The 24,523-nt window shown below is 36.2% G+C and overlaps 1 protein-coding gene across 1 annotated transcript in view; it reads right to left on the bottom strand.

The window, feature by feature from the left end:
• PIAS1 (protein inhibitor of activated STAT 1) overlaps nt 1-24,523 on the bottom strand; it is a 143,172-nt gene that overhangs the window by 43,398 nt on the left and 75,251 nt on the right. Inside the window, exons 3-6 of the mRNA XM_023220738.1 lie at nt 8,416-8,500; nt 8,114-8,161; nt 4,297-4,387; nt 3,505-3,639 (exon numbers count right to left, since the gene is read on the bottom strand). Of these exons, the coding sequence (XP_023076506.1) occupies nt 3,505-3,639; nt 4,297-4,387; nt 8,114-8,161; nt 8,416-8,500 (359 nt within the window). The remainder of the gene's footprint in view (nt 1-3,504; nt 3,640-4,296; nt 4,388-8,113; nt 8,162-8,415; nt 8,501-24,523) is intronic.

Here is a 24,523-nt window from a genome sequence, read left to right as displayed (position 1 = left end):
AGAGCGAGACTCCGTCTAAAAAAAAAAAAAAAAAAAAGAAAAAAGAAAATACAGTTCCTAGAATGGTTATATTAAATATTGTAAATAAATTCTCCCTAACGTAAACTATAACTTTAAAGAAATCTCATTCAAATTCTCAGAAAGACGTGCAAGTGGGGTACAGGAGGGAGGGAAAAAATGTGATAAAGTAATTCTACTTTATCTGGAAGAATGAATGTAAAAAAAAAGCAATGCAGGAGAATCAATGTCAGCCCTGCCAGTGTGGTTCCAATAACCATCAATGTGCAGATGACTCGCACATTTTTTCCCTCTAGCCCAAATGTATCCTTTAAGCCTATCTGCCCCACTGCCTATTCAGGATGTCTCACAGGCATTTCAAACTCAAAAGTTTCAAAAGCAAATTCATTATTTTCTCCATCTTGTCCTCCAATGCCAATGCCCATTCTTCAAAGCAAAACAAAACAAAACACACCACACCCACACTCAGTCCTTTTCCAGTGTTTCTTCTATCTCAGCAGTAGTATCATTTGCCTAGCTACCCACCAAGAAACCAAGGACTCATCAGTGACATCTCCCTTTCTCTTAGCCCCCAACTTTCAATTCATCACTTAATCCTGCAGATGCCCCTATTTACCTCCATTTCTACTGCCACCACTCTAGACAAAGATACTATTTCACTAATACTTCCGCAAGAGCTGGCTCCTGAGAGATGTCCTTCTGCATGATGCTGGCCTCCATTTAAACTATTTACTACTCTAAAGAGTGATCTTTTCTTTTTTTTTTTTTTTTGAGACAGAGTCTCACTCTGTAGCCCAGGCTGGAGTGCAGTGGCACCATCTTGGCTCACTGCAAGCTCCGCCTCCCGGGTTCACGCCATTCTCCTGCCTCAGCCTCCTGAGTAGCTGGGACTACAGGCGCCCGCCACCATGCCCGGCTAATTTTCTGTATTTTTAGTAGACACGGGGTTTCACTGTGGTCTCGATCTCCTGACCTCGTGATCCGCCCACCTCGGCCTCCCAAAGTGCTGGGATTACAAGCGTGAGCCACCGCGCCCGGCCAGAGTGATCTTTTCTAAAAAGAAATACAGCACTATAAACTTTCTGCTTAAAAAGAGAAAATCCTGGCCAGGCGCAGTGGCTTGCGCCTGTAATCCCAGCACTTTGGGAGGCCACGGCAGGTGGATCATAAGGTCAGGAGCTCAAGACCAGCCTGGCTAAGATGGTGGAGCCCCGTCTCTACTAAAAATACAAAAATTAGCTGGGTGCAATAATGGCAGGCGCCTGTAATCCCAGCTACTTGGGAGGCTGTGGCAGGAGAATCGCTTGAAACCAGGGGACGGAGGTTGCAATGAGCTGAGATCACACCACTGTACCCCAGCCTGGGCAACAGAGTGAGACTCTGTCTCCAAAAAAAAAAAAAAAAAAACAAGAAAAAGAAAAAGAAAATCCTTAACTTTAACATTACCTACAATGCCCTAATGGTTTAGTCCTATCTTACCCCTCTAGCCACATGTCATATACCGCTCTTCCCCATTCTCTGCACTCTAGTCAGTGAATCCCTCTCAGCTTCTTGTAAAAACCAGGCTCACTCCTACCACTGGGCTGTTGTGTGGGCAGTTTCCTCTGAACCTTTCACCTGATTCCTACTCTTCTCTCAGCTCTTGGCTCAGCCACTACTTCCTCAGGCAAGCCCTCTCTGACTGCTCTCTCTCATTCAAAGTGCCCTTTGACACACTGTAAAATCACCATGTGCCTCTCTTTTATAGTACTTATAAGTAGGTTCACATTCTTTGTGTGTGTCCACCAGGCCCCTAGATCACAGGCCTCATGAAAATGAGCTTTCTTCCCTCCCTATGGTACTGCCAATTTTGAGTATAGTATATGGCACATGGTAAGCATTCAATAAATTTCAAATGAACTGGTGGATACATATGAGTTCATACCATGAAAACTGTCCCAAAAAAGAATGCTAGACTAAGAAACAACATAGAAAAAGGTCAGAAACATACTCAGGATATGTAAAAATTAAATATGCAACCATGGTGGCTTCAGAATCAACATTTATTTGGTTAACAGTGTTAGAACCGACTATTTAAAAAGTGAAAGAGGCTGGGTGCGGTGGCTCAAGCCTGTAATCCCAGCACTTTGGGAGGCCGAGACAGGCGGATCACGAGGTCAGGAGATCGAGACCATCCTGGCTAACATGGTGAAACCCCGTCTCTACTAAAAAATACAAAAAACTAGCCGGGCGAGGTGGCAGGCGCCTGTGGTCCCAGCTACTCGGGAGGCTGAAGCAGGAGAATGGCACAAACCCGGGAGGCAGAGCTTGCAGTGAGCTGAGATCCGGCCACTGCACTCCAGCCTGGGCGACAGAGCGAGACTCCGTCTCAAAAAAAAATAAAATAAAATAAAAAATAAAAATAAAAAGTGAAAGAAAGCAATTTTTACCTCACACCACACATATATTTAATATGAACTAAATATTTAAAGGTAAAATATGAAACCTTAAGTCTAGAAGAAAACAAACAAATAATTCCATAGATTGGGAAGGGCAGATAGGCAAAGCACGGTGGAGACGAGAAAAGACTATATAAAGGAAATAACTGGTTAAGATTTGGCTACACAAAAACTTTGTGTAGCCAATATTAAATAATATTAATAATATTCTGCATATTAAATAAGATAAAAATAAAAGGTAAACAAACTGGAAACAAACATTTGTAACATGAAACGGAGAGTTAAGTTTTACTCTATGAAGATCTCATAATCAATAACAAAAACAGCAACAGAGAAATAGACATGGATACAGTTTTAAAATGTAAATAATCACAAATATAAAACATATTCAATCTCAGTAATAATGAAAAAAGTACTAATTAAAACACAGTGGTGGCATTATTTACCTAACAGAATTGGTAAAAATTTCAAAGAAGATACTAGTGTTAACGAGCACGCAAATAAACACTGAAAGTCAGAGAATAAATTTGTACAACATCTTTGGAGAAGGTAATCTGTCAATGTACACAAAATTTCTTAAAATTCTGTATGCTCTTTGACTCAGCAATCCCACTTCTGAGAATTTACCCTAAGGAAATTATGATATATGCATGCAAAGTTATAGCTACTAAGATGGTCTTCAAAATATTCTTTGACATACCAATGAATCAATCAATAAATCAAGTAACAAGCTCAATAGTAGGGAACAGGCAAATTTATGGCATATTCATATTGGAATATGATATCATCACTTAAAATAATGCAGAAGAACATGTAATGATACAGGAGGACATTTATGATCAATTGTTGAGTAAAAGGGCCAGGTTATAAAATACTGGATACTTCATAATCCCATTTTTCAAATGGAAACATGTTGAAAATTCATTGTGAGACAAAAATAAATCCTTTTGCAGCTCATTTTACATAATTTACATATAAATTCAGGTAGGCATGGTGATTAACCCCTCCTTATAATACAAAAATCTGGTAGAAACAAAAATTTCCTTACTCTTCCAATTTCTGCAGTCCAAGAAACAACAATGGTGTTTGGTACTGTTGTGGACAGTCGGACAAGTGAGGTGATATTAATTGGTCGGCTGGGTCGCTTTGGTTCCACGCCATTTTTTGTAGGTGGAAGGTAACCCTAAAAATGAAATATAATTTATTTATACTTATTATTTCCACAGTCATTTTGACTTCCATTCCTTAAGAAAAAAAACCCTACAAACTACATACTAGAAAACATGAATGTTTTCATTAAAAAGTACAGAAGCAAACATTTACAAGTTTCTTGTGTTATTATTTTTCCAAACAACCTTATATTCTCCTTGTAGTAAACCTGAGAAAAATATTAGTGATGAAAATTCAAAGTCTCTTAAATTTAAAAATCAGGATGAATTCATAACAAGCTTAGACAGGTATACGAAGTGTATTTCAAGGGCACCAAAAACAGTCCTCACCCCTACTTCCTGTTTAAGACACAGCATTCTTCAAATCTCCTTTCTACCATAGGCTTATAGACTCACAAGAACACAGCTGAGACTCTGTTGAAAAAACTTCTCCCCAAAATCCAGTACAATACTAAAGCTACCACACCCAACTCCAAATCCTATGACCCCAAAGCTAATGTTACTGCTGCTAACTGCACATAATTGGTACAAGTGTTTCACCCAGTCACAGGAATATATATCCAAAATAAAAATGTTTTCTTAAGGAAAAACTATGACTTAACAACAGCTGTGATGACTTATTTGATAGCTATGTTGGCAATGAATTTTAAAAAATAGTTTTTAGGACTTACTGGAAGGCTGCAAGGTTTTGTATTCACTTTCACACAAAGATTGGGTGGGAAGTGATCTTCTTGTGGACAACTGGTTTCTGATAAACAAAACCTAAATAATAAAGAACAAGTTTAATTTCCTCTATTAAAGGATGACTTCGTTAGTATTATTGTTCAATAGATAAATTTAAAAGATGGTAAATTTAAAAACAACCAAAAGGGAAAACTATAAAAACTGCACTTTTCACCCAATTAATAAGTATATATAAATAGGCTTAAAATAAATAATTCTGTCAATGTAAAGTTGTGGCAATCATGACTATCACCCTGTAGTTGTCTTCGTGATATTCCCAATTATCTGGTTAAGCATGTTCTGAGAAGCACTAGCTTTTTCAGCGATTAACAGGTGTTAAAAAGAAAAAAAGAAAGGCTCGTTAGTTAAATAAAATTAAGAAATTCTGAATCAAAACAATTAAATTAAGTTTCCTTAATACAGAACTTTTCAGAGCTTTTAATAGGCTAATAAGCATTATAAATATCTAAGAGGAAGACGTAGCACCTGTATGCAGTATTTTCCAAATTTATTTGCCATGAAACACTTTCCTGGTTCTTAGCAGAAAATACTGAGAATGCTTTTAAGTCCATCCCCAGGATCAGTAAACCAAAGTACTACTTATTTTTTTGAGAACTGAAGACACTGAATATTATTTGTGTTATATCCACATGAATTTAGAATACTACTTTAGAAACTTATAAAAATATTTCTAAATTAAATGCACAGTCTTTTGGAAAAATCAAGGATAGATACATAATTCGTAAATTCTCAGTCTATTCACTCTTATTATTATTTTGCTATTTAAGGCATTTATTCTTTATTAGTTCCTATTCTCAATATACACCTAAGGCTCACTGCACTGTTACAGAATGCTCATAGCATCCCTGAGTTACACAGTAGGGAGAACCCTATCTCTGAATTCTGTGAAATATTCCTCATGTGCAAACAACTCCTCTGAACACCTGTGGTATGGGGTTCTTAACCTGCTGGCCATGAAATCTGAGTATGGGGATAACGCACAAAATAAAACAATTTTATATGTAAACTTTTACGAGTACATATACATATTCATTTTTACAGGGAAACCATCCACAGCTTCTATCAAATTTTCAAAGGGATCAGGGATCCATAAAAAAGTTAAGATTTACTGATCTACAAAGATTTTCTAGAAATATACTTAGCAAACAGATGTCAAAGCTCACAGGACCACTCCTAACTTCAGCAGAACCTTCCATTACAGGCTAATTCTTTAAGCTGCAACAGTTAAGAGGATGTCACAGTTTTTAAATAATTATTCCAATGCACATAAATCAATTTAAAACATGGACCCTGGCTGCCTGAACCCTTTCCTACAGGAAAAGAGTAATTTAAATGACAAGTCAGTGTCTATTCAACTAATCTAAATCACCCTAATGAACTAAAGAGAAAAAAGAAAAAAAAGGAATAGCAGAAAGTTTCTGTGAAGTGGTTCATGGGGCAGAGAGGAGGGAGTGGAGCAGGGAGGCGCAACAGAAATGAAAACAGACTAGGTGTCTAATAGAGAAAACTTGGATCCTAATTCTCAACTATTATTTTCATGCTTTAGATAAACATTTATAATTAGGATAGCAGACAGGCATACACTCCTAACTTAAATAAAATACTATGGTTGCAGACCTAGCAATGTGGGGCAGGGAGAGAAATGATCTATTTTATTGAAACACAAAGAACCACCTAACAATGACCAAATATAACACAACATGGTTCTTTTTTTTTTTTTTTTCCAAGTCCTGGAGATAAATTTCAATTAAAATAGCAGTCATGAAGATTCCCTTGGAATCTCTGAATTAGAATAGCTGATCTATCTAGACAACCTTACATCAAAATGTGGACCACACCTGTTGCTGCTTTAAAGAATGTATGTATATTAATACAAAATACTTAGTAACTATATCTTTTATTCTAAAGCTATGGTTTTTGGCCGGGCGCAGTGGCTCAAGCCTGTAATCCCAGCCCTTTGGGAGGCCGAGACGGGCGGATCACGAGGTCAGGAGATGGAGACCATCTTGGCTAACACGGTGAAACCCCATCTCTACTAAAAATACAAAAAACTAGCCGGGCGAGGTGGAGGGCGCCTGTAGTCCCAGCTGCTCCAGAGGCTGAGGCAGGAGAATGGCGTAAACCCGGGAGGTGGAGCTTGCAGTGAGCTGAGATCCGGCCACTGCACTCCAGCCCGGGCGACAGAGCAAGACTCCGTCTCAAAAAAAAAAAAAAAGCTATGGTTTTTAAACTCTGTTTTAGTCTTGGGACCCAGTCTTCAAGTGAAACCTAACCCAGAATCAAACATGCAAAACAGATAAAAGAGATAAAAGAAGCCCCATTTTGGTTCAGACTGTGTATGTGTTTAGAAGAGAAGAGGAGGGAGAAGTGGAGGATGGCAGAAGAGTATGAGGCCGTAAGGGTGGCTCCATGCAACAAGTTTGAAAACCACTGATTTAAAGGATAATGTCAAGTATCAGTACAAGCAAAATGTCAACTGTTGAGGCAGGAAGTAGATTACAGCAATACATACTTAACTATGGAGACATCTTATTTTTGTCCTTTAATTTATTCAGTCATTACAGAATCATCTTCGGCAGTGCCTTCCAAAACTGAAACTTAGATTATCACTAGTCTACTGCGGTAAGGTCCTGTCATACTGTTTTATGGTATAAAAGCTATTACGCATAGTCATAACCTTTTTAGAATCTTCAACTCAACTTTCGACTTCAACTCTGCTTTCTCACTGTTTTTACCTTACTATTTCAAAGCTTAGATTAGATGTTTTCACGTGATTGCATAAAGTGCCGAACAGGTGTTTTAGATTAATCCCTTTTTTAGCCTCCTAGTGTATTTGCAATTTGTACGTACAACTTAGTATCTGATTATTGAGACTAGGCTATCTGTTTGATTTATCTTTCCAACAATTATAGGGAAAACAGCTTACTGAAGAAAACAACTGTTTTATATTTTCTCTTCCATCCCTATTGCAACACTGTGGACATTTAGGGTGGTAAACTGAACAATAAAAGCATAATATGATAGTTTATATAAGCACGGTTTATATAAGGGGGAGATATATGTATATGTATATAAAAGGGAGATATATAAGGGAGAGAAATAATACAAAATATTTCTTATATATTCTAAAATAAATGAATGGGCTAAGAAAACAAACTGAATAAGGGGTTGTGAACCCATGTTGGGAAATTTCCCATTAGTCTTTGAAAATTTTCAAGAGATGTCTCAAATGGATCCTAAATTAGAGCACATTTAAACTATTTAAAATACAGAACAAAACAAATTAGAGTATTTTGGTGTTAATCCATGAGATACTGTAGACTTAACTACTAATTCCTCATCCACAGTACTTTGCCTCTTATGGAGATAAGGCCCATGCTTTCATAAAACTTGATATGATATTGTAAGATATCATTAGCAGGAGCTTCTCAACCAACTGTAGCAGGAGCTTCTCAACCGAGGGCAAATATGGTTAGATATATAGAACATGACTTCCTATATTAAAATCTAAATTGGGGGGTGGGCGAGTGGTGGAAAAAATCTAAATTGGATGAAAATTAGAATATCTCATAACAGGAGAATGTTTTCCCTCACCCAAATATCTACACCTAATACTTTCAATACATTTACTGAAAAATCAGGTAGATTTCCTCTTATTCCTTAAACTTTTTTTTTCCATCTCCCCTTCCTGATAAGGAATATTATCTTTTAAACTTTGAATATATCCTATAGTCAGCACTGTACCTTAACTGGACCTGTACTGTGAAGTCACATTTGGTCCCAGAAATGTCCCTAGAAGAGACAGAATAGGAATTACAATTACTTTTAAAGTATTTGCATGAAAGTTCATTCAAAGACATTGTTACTCCAGAAAAGTTTTTCAAATTATCATAACTATAACTGTTCTTAATTAACACAATATATTTGCATTACTAATATTTGCAACACACAAATACTAACTCAACAATCACTGTTTTTTAAAATCATTTATTCTAGTGTACTGGATTCAAAGGTCAAACTGCAAGTTACACTTGCCGACAACTTACATGGAACTACTGATTTGCTGCACTTGTTGTGGTGTCAAGGCAAACGCAAAACAGGTTTCTCGAAAGCGCTGACTGTTGTCGGATGCTAAAGAAGACAAGAATTATACTTTCAATTACCTTTAAATTTGCCAGTAAAGACAAAAGCAAAACAAACAAACAAACAAACAAAAAACACCACACACTCACATGTCTTTAATTAACTGGTAGATATTCTAGAGTTTAGATAACAAGGCAATTAAAGCACTGAAAAATAAGAAATATACTAATTGTAACATAACAAACAGAAATAGAAACAAAAATGGCTAATTCCAGAACAACATATCAGGATTCAAATTCAGACAATACATAATCAAAGAAAGACTAATGAAAATTTTTCTAATCATATAAACATTTGCATCTAAAGAGCACACTTGTATAAAAACATACGAATTTTATTTAAAATAGAATGATATAAACCCATTTAAAGAGACATGGTTTCTGGAAGAAGTAACAAACATACCCGCCTTGAGAGCTGTACAGGTGAGGTGACATTTGGTTTATAAAGTAAATTAAGAATTTTATCATCTCCTGTTTAACTCCACCATGCAAGTTTTATACAATAAATATCACGTACAGTTTTTCTCCTAATCTTAGATGAGTTCAAAATTTGCTTATTGTCACCAACTCAAAGAAGGAAAAGAGACGTAAAAGAAGAGAATTAAGAAAGGAAGGAAGGGAGGGGAAGAGAGGTGGGCAGACAGACAAACACATGCAAGCAGGTAGGTAAGCACAGTCAGACTAGAGCACGGGTTTCTGAAGTATGCTATTATGAGCAACAATAGTTCCATTAGACTTTTTGTTTGTTTGTTTTTTTAAGAGACAGGGTCTTGCTCTGTTGCCTAGGCTGGAGTACAGTGGCACCATCATAGCACAAACTCAAACCCCTGGGCTCAAAGTGACCCTCCTGCCTCAACCTTCTCAGTAGGCAGAACTACAGGCATGCATCACCACATCCACTGGCTTTTAGTACACATTAGATACATTTTTTTAAAACATGGTTAATATCCTTTTTGCTCACTAATGAGTCCTCAGTGCTTGGCACAAAGAAGCACTGAATACTATTTATTTGTTGAATGAGTAAAGGAATACAAAAACTTAAGAAATACCAGATTAAACTATTTATACTACTTTTCCAGGGTAATTTTCTAGAACAAAATGATCACTAAGAGTTATTATTAAGAAACTCCTGGCCTCCGGGGCACTTAAGGCCTATGCTGAATAAGCAGCTGAAGTTGGTTGTTTCAATCTCTTGCTTAAACTGAGTTTGATCATACTTGCAAGAAACGCTTTCTTTGCAACTACCAACCAAATTGCAGTAGGTCATGTCCAAAAGTCAATACCAAACATATCATTAAGAGAAAGAAATAGAAAAGAGCACTGTTGATCTAGAATTCCATCTCAATATTAACAGTATCTTTCAAAGGCTAGATTTGCTTTCTGCTTTATGTGTTCTGGGATGACTTTTTCTTAAAGAATCTATCACCAAGGAGCAGTCACTAACAGAAAAAGTTGTCTTAATTGTGAAGCATCAACCTGGCAATGCCAGTAACTAAGGCCCAGAATGTAGAAAAACAGCTAACATTTTCCTCTGTCAGGTAATGCAAGTAACTAACTTCTTCGCTTCTTAGAGAATATATCTCCATCAAGATTTTAGTCCAGTAGACCTAGCCTAATTTAAATCTTTGGCTCTATTTTTAAAAAGTGCTAAAATACTTTCTCAAGTCCAAAAATTCATATTACTCTCTAGGCAAAATTTCAGATGCATTTTAGAATATATGACTACAGTAAGTTTTGGGTATATATAGGTTTAGAAAGAGAAGATATAACTAAAACAATGAGGCTATTTCTTATGTCACAAGTAAAAATCAGGTTTCTTACTTAATAATAGCCCCTACTTCCATCTCCTTTTATATATACATTGTAACACTCATGGGGTTGCTACTATTTATCTAGAAGAGCACCTTTCACATTTTGTAGTTTTTGGGCTTAACTGCTGTTACAAACGACAGTGAAGTCTTTATAGTTCTGGTTTTAGAAAAAACTATCTAAAAACCTTTCTGAAAGTGAAGTAAGCTACCATTAGCCCTTTCCGAAAAATTCTGGACAAATTACAGAATCTTCATACTGAAAGGAGTCTTATGAAATCATCCAAAACAATGACCTTCAGTGTTGGGGGTATACAGTTCCATGGGTACAAAAGACAATATGTATAGGGATACATAAAAAAGTATCTATCTGCAAAACAGAAGTTTTATAAAGATGAGATTTTACATAAAACCTAAAATCTAATTTATAAAAAAACTAAAATGTTATATAAAATCTTAATCTTTCTAAACTCTTATTTTTCCTATAGGTGAAAAAATTAACTGACAATAATTATATATTAATGGGGTTCACAGTGATGTTTTGATACATACAGTATATAGTGATCAGATCAAAGGAATTAGCATATACATCATCCCAAATGTTTATCATTTCTTTGTACTGGGAATGTCCTATATGTTTTATAACATATGAGTACAATAGTTGATGTATAAGCTATATATATATAGTATGTACAAGTACTTTGCTAAGAGGTACTTATGATCAAGTAAGTTTGCAGATCATTGATCTAGAGTTCAACCTTCCTTTCATCCTTTCCATTCATTCTCTGTTTGAACCCTTTTAGACATGTGGGAGATGTGGCCTTTACTTTGTCAGGCAGAAGATGACTGGTGATGAACAGTTTAATTGTAAAAATGCTTGCAGCCCGATAGAGAATAGTAGAATATTGCAGAAAGGGACAAGATTACACAGACCTGGATTCCAAACCGGTTTTGCCACTTATGTGTCATGTGACCTTGGCTATTCATTCACTCTGAGTCTTTCTTCCAATATTTAAACACGGAAACATACACACTCTGATAGGATTATTTTGAAGAATGTAAATGAAGTAACATTGAAAACAACCAATAATTTCCTTTTCTTCATACTTTTCTTCTTACCACTATACTGAATCAAAATATATGAAGCTGTAACTTCCACCCACTGATGCCACACAGCACTGAACTAACCTCACTATCCAGTGACAGCCATTCTTCAAATATTTGAAGAGACTTAATATGCCCCTCCCTTTCCAATGACTCTTCCAACTGTATTTTAGTAAAGATTTCAGAATTACTCACTGTCCAAATCTTCCTCCTCCAGAAGTATCCCAGGTTGTTATACTCTTATTAAAGTGACAGAACTAGCTGGGCATGGTGGCTCACACCTGTAATCCCAGCACTTTGGGAGACCAAGGCAGGCGGATCATCTGAGGTCAGGAGTTCAAAACCAACCTGGCCAACATGGTGAAACCCTGTCTCTACTAAAAATACAAAAATTAGCCAGGTGTGGTGGTGAGAGCCTGTAATCCCAGCTACCTGGGAGGCTGAGGCAGGAGAACAGTTTGAACCTGGGAAGCAGAGATTGCAATAAGCCAAGATCGCGCCATTGCACTCCAGCCTGGGTAACAAGAGTGAAACTCCGTTCATTAACAAATAAATAAATAAATAAATAAATAAATAAATAAATAAATAAAGTGACAGAACAGGACAGCACTGTCACAACACATATCATTTGTTCAAAATATGTGTTGTTGCCCTTCTGTACTGGCCTATCCCAATGGGAGGATAATGTTCAGGGCCATGGACATTAACCTTGGCCAATGAATAGGAGTGGTAGTGTACCACTTCCAAGCAGTTCTTTAAGAGGCACCCTGTGATTTTATTACCTTTGTTTCCCCTCTGCCTTGATCCCAGAGCAAACAGAACATATAGCAGAGCCATAATCTGCAGCTAGTTAAGTAACATAAGTGGGAAAGAAGCTTTATTTCTTTGGTTGTTTATTTTTTCTTTTTTAGAGACAGTGTTTTGCTCTGTTGCCCAGGCTAGAGTGCAGTGGCATGATCATAGCTCACTGCAGCCTCAAACTCCTGTGCTCAAGCAATCCTCCTGCCTCAGCCTCTATAGTAGCTGGCACTACAATAGTGGGTGCCACCATGCCAGCTAATTTTTTTTATTTTTTATTTTGTAGAGACGAGGTCTTGCTATGTTGCCCAGGCTGAACTGGAACACCTGGCCTCAAGAATCCTCCCATCTTGGCCTCCCAAAGTCCTGGGATTACATGCCCAAATCTTCGGTTGTTTCCAACAGTTGTTAGCCATTGAGCTCTAAGGTTGCTTTTAAGTTGATTGATACATTCTTCCACATGTGATGTCAGAAGAACACTACTTTTATTAACTACTTTCTAGTATTGTTAATCCATACAATAATCATGAAGATAATGTCATCAGACCATTTTTCAGATGAAGAAATTGAGGTTCAGAGCAATTACTAACTTGTCAGGGCTTCAAATTTTTAAGTAGAAAAATCAGAATTGGAACTCAATCTGTACATCTCCTATCTCCAAAGTCCATGTTCCTCTCATAACATAGATTTATTAGCTCTCTTGATCTCGGTGCTGTACTTCTACCAGTGCAGCCTTGCATTACACTGGATCATAGAAAATCGGAAAAGAATTACCTATTATCCTCTTACTGCAACTTCTCATCACTTTTAATCTATTTCCTTCCAGTCATTCTTATATCAAACTGTAGATACAATACGAAAGCTTGCTTTAAAAAAATTACCCTTATTATATTTTCAATTGCAGTCTCTATTATCATTTTTAATTATTGTATTCTCTCAGGGGACATATGAACATTTTAATTACTCCCCTGATTAGTCATTTAGGTTATTTCTAATTTTTCATTATTTGAAACAACTCTGTGAATATCTTTGCGTTTAAAGGTTTGTTTTTTGGAAGGGTGGTAGGTTATTATTTTCTTTGGATCAATTCCCAGATGTGAGATTTCAGGGTCAGAAAGTATGAAGATTTTTATGAATCTTGACACATCACAAGAGTGTTTTTCAAATGGTTGTTTTACATATGAGACCATCAGCAATTTATGCATCTAGTGATTACACTCTACTCTGGTCAGCATGGGAGTTGCTGCTAATTTAATGAATGGATCCTGGTAACTCTTCAGTAGTTTAATTCGTATCTAAAATATTTTTATGTTTTGTTATTTGTTGAATTTCCTATTTAGCTAATTGTCCAGTCTTGTCCTATGCCTATTCATATATCTGCATAAGGGTTTCATATACAAGAATATTAAAACCTTGGAAATTTGCTACAAATATTTCCTCCAGTCATCTACATTTTTTTTTTTTAATTTCATTTGGCTACATTTTTAGATGATATAAAAGATTTTTATGTGGTCCAATCTGTCAACAATCTCCTTTTAAATTCTTCTGCTAATTTTGAACTTAGCTGTTTCTTTGCATAAATTCAATAAATACACAATTAATTTTTGGCTTATTGTTTCTATGTAAATATTTAATATATCTGGAATTTTAGTTCCTATTTTAAAAATCTAAATTTTAGTACTCCAAATTGCTTACAGTTACATTAACACCATGTGTTATATAAACTTTCCCTTTCCTATGGATATGTGTGCTTCTTTTATCATATATTAAATCCTTATGTCCTGTATAGTTTCATTCTGGGCCACATTCCCAATTATCTTTTTTATCCTGGTGCTGGTACTCTACAGCTTCACTATGTTTCATTATCTTATAGTTAGGTTTTTCTCTATCCTAGGTTAGGTTTTTTTTTTTATTCATCTAGATGAATTTCCAAATCTTTTTGTTATGGTTTTTAAAGCTCAATAGTATTTTGAGTAGAATTACAATAAACCTATGAATTATTTTGAGAGCTGATATATTTACATCTTTAACCTTCCTGTCTTGGACTATTGCACCTGTGTCCATTTATTCTTATCTTCAAGGTTTTATTTCTATCATAGATTAGTTACACTGCTCCCATTAATGTCATTCTTAGCAAAATACCTACCAATAGAAGAATGATTGAATAAACATTCATAGAATACTCTAAAACCAAAGAAAGAATGAAGACAATTTCTATGCGTTGGTATGGGAGTGATCTCTCTAAGATACATCATTAAAGTGACAATGACAAGATTAAAAAAATACAGTATGCTACTTTCTGTGTAAGAGAGGAAGTAAGAATATATAAAGCTACTGGCTTTTTTGAAAAGGAAGGAAGGAAGGAAGGAAGGAAGGGAGGGAGGAAGGAAGGGGAAAGAAAGGAAAGAAAGGAAAGAAAGAAAAGAAAGGAAAGAAAGAAAAGAAAGAAAGAAAGAGAAAACCAGAAGGATAAACTGAAATTAATTAAAATGATTACCTATGAGAGACAGAGAATGGGATAAGAAATAGGAAGAATTTTAATATAGTTTTCTAGTTAATTTTGACTTTTAAATCAAATTCAAAAGATAAAATTAAGCAAAAATGAGTATTTCTACCTTTTTAATATTTATGATATTTTGCATGGACTCTCACTTTGGTTGTTATTCAAAGTGGTTATTACATAATATCGATACATCAATTTTTGTTCTTCTGAGCTCTATTTTGCCACTCAAATTGAACTTAACCCTAGTTTTACAGCCAATTTCTTAGGATTTGCAGATAAACCTTCCCTTAACTACAACTAAGGAAAAATTTAATCTTCCTTTCTAGCATTTACAACTCTAGTTCTAATTCATGTCTTATTATATAGGCCAGAACTTTTAAAAGAATATTTGTAGATCTTCCAGGGTTACTTCTTTGCTGTAAAATCTGATGTACCTTTACCATTGTATTTTTTTTTTTTTTTTTTTTTGGGAGATGGAGTCTCACTCTGTCACCCAGGCTGGAGTGCAGTGGTGCCATCTTGGCTCACTGCAACTTCCGCTTCCCAGGTTCAAGCGATTCTCCTGCCTCAGCCTCCCAAGTAGTTGAGACTACAGGTGAGGGCCACCATGCCCAGCTGATTTTTTGTATTTTTAGTAGAGACAGGGTTTCACTGTGTTAGCCAGGATGGTTTCAATCTCCTGACCTGGTGATCCTCCTGCCTCAGCCTCCTGAAGTGCTGGGATTACAGTCGTGAGCTACCACGCCCAGCCAACACTGCAGTTTTTAACAATCACCCGCAAAATTGCTTCAAAATATACATGCCTGGGAGTTTAGCCCCCAGTGGGAATAATTCTGATGCACCTCCATTATCAGGAACTACATCTAGGGTTCTTCTTTTTTTCTTTTTCTTTTTTAGAGGAGGTTTTGCCACATTGCCCAGGCTGGTCTCAAACTCCTGAACTCAGACAATCCACTTGCCTTGGCTTCCCAAAGTGCTGGGATTACAGGTATGAGCCACCACGCCCAGCCTATGACTTTTTTAAAAACTAATAAATAAAGACACAGCAATCCCACTTCTACATATTTACCCAAAAGATTGAAAACAGCGTATCAAAGAGATGTCTGCACTCCCATGTTCATGCAGCACTATTCAAAATACCAAGTACGGAATTAACCTAAGTGTTCATCAGATGAATGGATAAAGAAAATGTGGTACTAAATATATATATACATAATGGAAAAGCATTCAGCCTTTAAACAGGGAGAAATTCTGTCATTTGTGACAAACATGAATGGAATTAGAGAATACTACGCTAAGTGAAATTAGTCAAATACAGAAAGGCAAATACTGCATGCTCTCACTTATATGTGGAATCTAAAACAATCAAACTCATAGAAACAAAGAGTAGAATGGGGGTTACCAGATATGGTTAGAAAATAGGAGAAATAAGATTTTTTTTTTAAAAGATCTTATTGCACAACACGGTGAACACAGTAACATTTCAAAATTGCTAAGAGTACATTTCAAATGTTCTCATCACCTAAAAAATGTGAAATATTTGTGGAAATTGATATGTTAATCAGCTTGATACATTAGATTTGAGCACGTCACATGGTATTCGAAGATCATAACACCACTCTGTGCCTCATAAATATATACACCTATAATTTTTCAATAAATAAATATAAAGCTGTCTGTTGACTATAAAGATTCCTTATAATGTTAAAGAACACTTTTTCTGTTTCATTTTTAAAAAATTATTAATGGGTATTTAATTTTATGAAACCTTTTAAAGTTTCTACTTAAACTCCAAATAAGCTAATGGACTCTCGGAGTCAGAAGTGCAGGTGCTTACCCCAGTTCTATCATTCAGTAATTGTGTGACCTTGCGCAAACTGACCTTTCCATGCTTCAGTTTCTTCATCTAGGTAATATAACCCTAGAGAAACCTTATAATTATTTTGATACCTAAATAAAAATATAAAACCACTTACAACAGTGCCTACCTAACCCAAAGTAAGCAATCAATAAATGTTAGCTATTATTAAATCTGATGAATTAATGTGTTTCTTAATACTGAACCACTTAGGACTTCTGGATAGAGGATGTATCTCTAACAAGGTTTTAGTCCAGTAGACTTAGCCTAATTTAAATCTTATTATTCCTTCAATATTCTGATAAATTCTACCAGTTAATATTTTAAGGAACACAATTATATTCAAAAAGTGACACTGAATGATAGCCTTTTTTTGTTGTTGTTATCTTTGTTTCTCTGTATTCCTCTTTGGCCTGCTTACTTTTTAATAACTGAGAACACTTTGTAGTATACAGAAATTGTTTATTCCTCGAAAAAAGTTCTGAAGAATTTATCAGCAAATGTATCAAACCCAGAGTTTTTCTCTTTTAAAAAAGCAGTTCTTTGACAATATTCTCAAGTTATCAGTATATCACATTTTATACATTATTTTCACTGCATATACATTTAGAAAAAACATTTGGAATGTTTAATGTATTTGGAAATTTCATTGAGGTTTCTGAAATTTATTAACATATAACTGTGTTAATGTATCGCTCCTAATATTTATATACATATATTCCTTCTATGTGATTTAAATCTACTTTCTATGGTTACTTTTGTTTAATCAGATCTGCAAGAAGCTTATATATTTTGCCTCTTTCATGAGCTTTTTTCTTTTTAGGTTTATTTATTAATTCCACCTTTTTTCCTACTTTTAAAAATCTTTATTTTTAATTTTTGTGGGTATACAGGTGTATGTATTTATGGGGTACATGAGATGTTTTGATATAGGCATGCAATGCATAATAAAGTATTTTTTCTAGTTTCATATGATGAAATACTGATTTCCCCCCTCAAAATGAACATATCTTTGTTTTTTATTTCCAATTACAGAAAATATACAATATTCACTGTAAAAAACAAAAATTAAAACCACACGAGATTACAAAATAAAAGTCTACCGCATAGTCTAGCTGCTTCCCCACAGGATGAAGAAAACCCCTGAACATTATGAAATTTGGTATACAACTATAGAACTTATAAGCACACATAAATCTATGTGTGTGAGAGAGAGAGTGTGTGTGTGTAAGTACAATTATTTTGCAATCTGCTTTTTCATTAAGATTTTAAGTTTTGAGGATATGTTTTCATTTCAGCATATAAATTATCTAATCTACTTAATTGTCTGCAAAGTATCCACTATATAAACACAATTTTAAAATAACTTTTACTTTTGTCTTTAATATATTTTTCCTCCTACTTCTGTTTTTCTTAAATTTTACACTAAATTCTTGGTTCTTCATCTTTTTAAACGATAAAAGCATGCAGTGTTTCCTTTTGGCTTTTCATTAATGCCTTATTTTCATAATCTATTTTTTAAATGTCATTTTAAAAATCTTTGTTTTAGTATACTCACAGCAACAACTTTTACAGTTTCTGCTGTTTTGAATTAGATATTATGTTTATGGTCAAGTATATATACAGCTTTATAAATATTGCAGACACTTGAAAAATAACTGGGCCAGGTACAGTGGCCAAGGTTACAGTGAAAAATGATCGTACCACTGCATTCCAGCCAGCGTGAGAGAGATCCTGTCTCTAAAAAATAGTAATAAACTGTATCCTCTAATATTTATAAGATACAAAATGTAATAAATACATTATATATTAAAAGTTTTTTTTTTTCTGTTTTTTTTTTTTTTTTTTTAAATGGAGTCTTGCTCTGTCACCCAGGCTGGAGTGCAGTGGCCAGATCTCAGCTCACTGCAAGCTCCGCCTCCCAGGTTTACGCCATTCTCCTGCCTCAGCCTCCCGAGTCCCTGGGACTACAGGCGCCCGCCACCTCACCCGGCTAGTTTTTTGTATTTTTTAGTAGAGACGAGGTTTCACCGGGTTAGCCAGGATGGTCTCGATCTCCTGACCTCGTGATCTGCCCGTCTCGGCCTCCCAAAGTGCTGGGATTACAGGCCTGAGCCACCGTGCCCGGCCTCCTGTTTGTTTTACCACTGGTTACTGCTGTTTATCCATGTGATTTAGTTTTCCAAAACAAAAAAAACAATTTATTATTTCTATTTTAGATTTTCATTATCAAGGTTTATCTTTTCTAACATTTCATTTATTTGTTGTACATTCTGTGACTGTTTCTCAAGTTTGTCCTCTGTTCTACTAATTTGATTTTCTACAATACTATTTCTCACTTCCAATGAAGACTTAATTTTGGCTACTGCATCCATTTGCTAGAATGTAAATAGGAACAGACCTTTCAGAGAAACTCATTCTCAATTCCTAATACCACTGAGAAAGGTTATTACTTCTAGCAGAATCTGGAATGTTTTAACAGATGATGTTCTAATAAAAAACAGTCATATTTTTAGAATCTGCTTTTTCTCATTTGTTCCAAAAAAATTTTCTTTTTAGATCAGAATTCTCAAATCCAGCTATACATTAGAATAACTTGGAGAACTAAAACCATACCCTAGCTAACAACCAATCCTACTAATTGTGAGATCCAGATATCTTTACCTTTAAGAAAACCTTTTCTTAAAGGTTTTCCAGGTTGGCCAGGAGCAGTGGCTCACACCTGTAATCCCAGCACTTTGGGAGGCAGAGGCGGGTGGATCATTTAAGCCCAGGAGTTCGACACCAGCCTGGGCAACATGGTGAAACCCTGTCCCTACTAAAAATACAAAAATTAGCTGGTCGTGGTGGCACATGTCAGTAGCCCAAGTTACTCAGGGGGCTGAGGCAGGAGGATCACCTAAGCGTTGGGAGGCTGAAACTGCAACAAACTGTGATTGGGCCACTGCACTCCAGTATGGGCGACAGAGTGAGTCCCTGTCTTAATTAATCAATTAATCAATCAATCAAGTTTTCCAGGTGATTCTAAATGGACAACCATATTTGAAAATTCCCATTCTAGACTGCTGGTTGAACTGCCTAAACCAAAGATCTAAAAGGAGAAAAAGGCCAGGCATGGTAGCTCATGCCTGTAATCCTGGCACTTTAGGAGGCTGAGGCATGCAGATCACTTGAAGTCAGGAGTTTGAAACCAGCCTGGCCGACATGGTGAAACCCCATCTCTACTAAAAATACAAAAAAATTAGCTGGGCGTGGTGGCGTGCACCTGTAATCCCAACTACTTGGGAGGCTGAAGCAGGAGAATTGCTTGAACCCAGGAGGCAGAGGCTGCAGTGAGCCGAGGTCACACCAGTGCACTCCAGCCTGGGCGACAGAGTGAGACTCCATCTCAAAAATAAATAAATACATAAACAAAATAAAAGGAAAAAAATTAGTCTTGGTAGAGATTGCTAGCTTAGCACAGCACATCAGCTACTTTTATTCTATTCTAAAATTCCAATAAAAGGTCAGTAAAGATTTTTCTTTGCTTGCTTGTTTTGTTTTTGTGTTGTAAAATAAACCCCATAGGATGAGGAGGGCAACAAAAAGTGTAGAAACTGGAAAGCAAATATATGAATGGTAACAAAGTTACGAAAGAAAAATGCATCCTAAACTAGCAGTAAAGCTGAGACAAACAGAACTGATCTAATTTATAATGCAAAATACCTGTACAAGTGGGGCTAACAGAATACAGCTAGAGTAAGGGGAATTCTTGAAAACCTGCTTATGAAGTAACCAGATCCCCAGGTCCGTTTATCCTCTCTAGTTAGCTGGACAACCGCCCTTCCTTCATCCTGCAAAAGTCAGATAGAACTGTTCAAAAAAAGAAATTCAAAACTAGAACTGGGTCTATAAAGCTTGATGGCATATTCAGGTTTAAAAAACGACCAGGCGCGGTGGCTCACGCCTATAACTGCAACACTTTTAGAGGCCGAAGTGGGCAGAGCACAAGATCAGGAGTTCGAGATCAGCCTGGCCAACAAAGTGAAACCCCATCTCTACTAAACATACAAAAATTAGCCCGGCATGTTGGCCCGCGCCTGTAGTCCCAGCTGCTCGGGAGCCTGAGGCAGGAGAATCACTTGAACCCAGGAGAGGTTGCAGTGAGCTGCGATCGCACCACTGCACTCCAGCTTGGGTGACAGAGCAAGACTTCATCTCAAAATAAATAAATAAATAAATTAATTAATTAATTAAAATAAGTTAAAAATAAAAATAAAAAATGAACAGACATGCCAACACGACACAAGTATCAGAGGAAAGCCTTCAATATGGAATAACGGTGACCAAAATGACCCAAAGAAAGGTAGCTGGGAACAGGCAGAGATTATGCAGGAATTAGACAAATTTCCAAAGGCTCTGAAAAAAGCTATCATTTATAACCATGGTGCAACTATAAAACAATTTTGCCAAGGCTAGGCGTGGTGGCTCATGCCTGTAATTCCAGCATTTTGGGATGCTGAGGCAGGTGGATCACTCGAGGTCAGGCCAAGATGGTGAAACCTCGCCTCTACTAAAAATACAAAAATTGGCTGGGCGTGGTGGGACACGCCTGCAATCCCAGCACCTGGGAAGGCTGAGGCATAAGAATCACCTGAATCTGGGAGGCGGAGGTTGCAATGAGCCAAGATTGCAACACTGTACTCCAGCCTGGGTGACAGAGTGAGACCTTGTCTCAAAAACAAACACAAAAACAATTAACGAGTTATTGTTTTTTTAAAAAAAGAAACATCTGTATTTTATATGTATACACAAGTTCTTGGAGGGTAAAAATATGATAGCACAAAGGAAAAGCTCAATAGACAGGCTGGAGAATAAAGTTCAGGATATCTCCCAGAAAGTAAAGCAAAAAGACAAGGAGGAAGAAAACAGGTATGAAAATTAGAGAGTTGGTCTGGGAATAGGAGTTCCAAACAGAGAACAGAGAAAACAGAAGGAAGGAAATAAGAAATAATTAATGAAATAATTCAAGAAAAGTTCCTACAAGTAAAGGACAAGTTTCCAGATTACCACTGTATTCCCAATATAATGGCTAAAATTGGTTCATATGGCAACAAAATTTCAAAACACTGGGCATAAAAAGAATTCTACATGTTTCTGGAGAGGTGGGGAAAGAGTAGGTTACAGAAAAAGATCAGAAACTGGTCTGGGCACAGTGGCTCAGGACTGTAATCCCAACACTTTGGGAAGCTAGGGCAGGAGGATTGCTTGAGGCCAGGAATTTGAGATCAGCTTAGATCAGTACAGCAAACCTGTCTCTACAAAAAACAACAATATTAGCCAGGCATGATAACACAGGCCTTAGACTTGGCTACTCAGGAGGCTGAGGTAGGAGGATGGCTTATGCTCAGGAGTTTGAGGCTGCAGTGAGCTATAATCATGCCACTGTACTCCAGCCCGGGTGACACAGTGAGACCCTGTCTCTAAAAAGAAGAAGAAAAAAAAAGAATCAGAAACCAGCATAACTTTGAACTTTTCAACAACACTATAAATAGAAGGCAATGGAAAAATTAATACCTTCAAAATTCTAAAGGAAAATTATTCTAATGCTGAATTCTACACCCAGCCAAATTATCAAATAAAGTATGGGTATAGAATAAAACATTTTCAGGCATGCTTTATTCAAAAAATTTACCTTCCATGCAGCTTTTTCCTATGAACTACTAAGAGATATGCCACACTAAAAAGAGGGAGAAAACTAAGAAAGAACAGGACATGGGCCTATGAAATACGAGATTAACACAGGCAAGAGACAAAATAATATCTGAGATGTAATGAAAGAAGACTTCAAGATGACAGAGTATCCTGTGTTTGGGGTTAGCAGAGTATCAGTTCAGAAGGATCTGGTAGGGAATTCTTATAGAACATGAAACTGACAGAATTACCTCATGCACATGAATTTAGACATTCATCTTATCCATCTGGAGATTTACACAGTGGCAAAAAAATTTTGGCAATGAATGAGAAATAAGTACACAGGGGGGAAAAAAAGAAAATGACCAGTACAGGGAAAATGAAAAGGTATTCAAGAAATGAAAAATAGTTCACTACATTACTCAGTTACAAACAGTGTTTACATAGTCATAATAAAGTATAAATGGGATGACCCAAACAAAATTACAATATAATCAAGACAGGGTGACAAATAGATTATATGGTAGGAGTGGAAAATAAGCCAAATCCTATTTCCCATGGTGGGAAATCAATACATAATGCCTAAAACTGAAAATGCAACAATTTGCAATGCAAGCATATTATTTATACATTTTTTAAAAGCCAAAAGAGATCAAAATAGTTACCCCTAGAAAGACAGAAACGATAGAATATGAGAACGTGGGATTTTTAAAATGAGCCTATTTGACATTTTAAACGGTATTCATTTATAACTTTTGGTTTTTTTGTTGTTGTTTGTTTGAGCCGGAGTCTCTCTCTGCTGCCCAGGCTGGGATGCAGTGGTGCAATCTCAGCTCACTGCAACCTCCGCCTCCCAGTTCAAGAGATTCTCCTGCCTCAGCCTCCCCAGTAGCTGGGATTACAGGCATGCACCACCACACCCGGCTAATTTTGTAGTTTTAGTAGAGATGGGGCTTCAAAATGTTGGCCAGGTTGGTCTCAAGCTCCTGACCTTAAGTGATCCACCAGCCTCGGCCTCCCAAAATGCTGGGATTACAGGAGTGAACCACCACACCTGGCTGTTCATTTACAACTCTGAAAACAAACAAACAACAACAAAAAAAACCACAACCTAAGAAATAGTCGAAGTCACAACTGTGGTAAATGAGCCAAAGAAAAAATATCTGTATGTCCACAGGATAAAGATGAGATCTTCCTAACTTCTGATTGTCTTTATAGGAAATGTTTTACTTCTTTACATAGTTATAGCCATCAGTAGTTGAAGAATGCAAGAGTAATAACCTGATTCAAATTCTCTGGAATACACATGCTTTGCTTTCATTTCAAAATAAAAATAACTTCCCACCATCATTATCAATAAAGAGTATACAATTATAAAAATTCAGACAATACAGACATAGAGAGATAAAGGTATTACTAGCATATACTTTCCCAGATCTTTTTGTGCATGTGTGTATACATATGTGCACACGTATGTGTATATATGTATATACACATATGTGTATATATGTATATACACATATGTGTATATATACACACATATGTATACATATACCTATATTTAGGTTTATATTATGTTCACATCTTTGTTGCCTGTGTTTTCCACCTATAATTCCTATAATTATGTGTGGACATGGTACAAATACAGATCAACGTTATCATTTAGAATGAAGCATAGCAGTAGTGAAGGTATATCTATTTTATCAATAAATGTTCTGAAGACAGAAATTATACAAGTTTCCTTTTATAAATAAGGTTCCCATAAATATCACAGAATATACTTAATTAGGTACTACTCCTGTAAATTTCTAGATGTGGCTCTGAGTAATTTTAAATCAGCTTCTAAGCAAATAGTTTCCTATAGTGCAGGCTCTTCCATGTTATTTAACATATGGAAAAATAGTCTCCATGGTATTCCATGGAAAGATTTTTTTATATAAGGCACTTTTTAGTACAACCATGTTGTTTCTTAATCTAACTTTAAAATTACTTTTCTAAAATAGATACATGACATATGCCAAGACTTATAGATGAGAAAATGAGACTAAACAGTAGTTGCAATTTTAACATTTAAAAAATGCCCCAGAACAGTAAACGCATAACTTTGGGTGTGTCTGTGTGTGAGAGGGTATTTAAAACTGTATATAAGAATTGTGGGACAGGTGTGGTGGCTCACACCTGTAATCCCAGCACTCTGGGAGGCCAAGGTGGGAGGACTGCTTGAGGTTAGGAGTTTGCGACCAGCCTGAGTAACACTGCAAGACACTC

The sequence above is a fragment of the Piliocolobus tephrosceles genome, chromosome 6 (genome assembly GCF_002776525.5).
Source record: "Piliocolobus tephrosceles isolate RC106 chromosome 6, ASM277652v3, whole genome shotgun sequence".
NCBI lineage: Eukaryota > Metazoa > Chordata > Mammalia > Primates > Cercopithecidae > Piliocolobus > Piliocolobus tephrosceles.
This window is presented reverse-complemented; position numbering and strand designations above follow the sequence as displayed.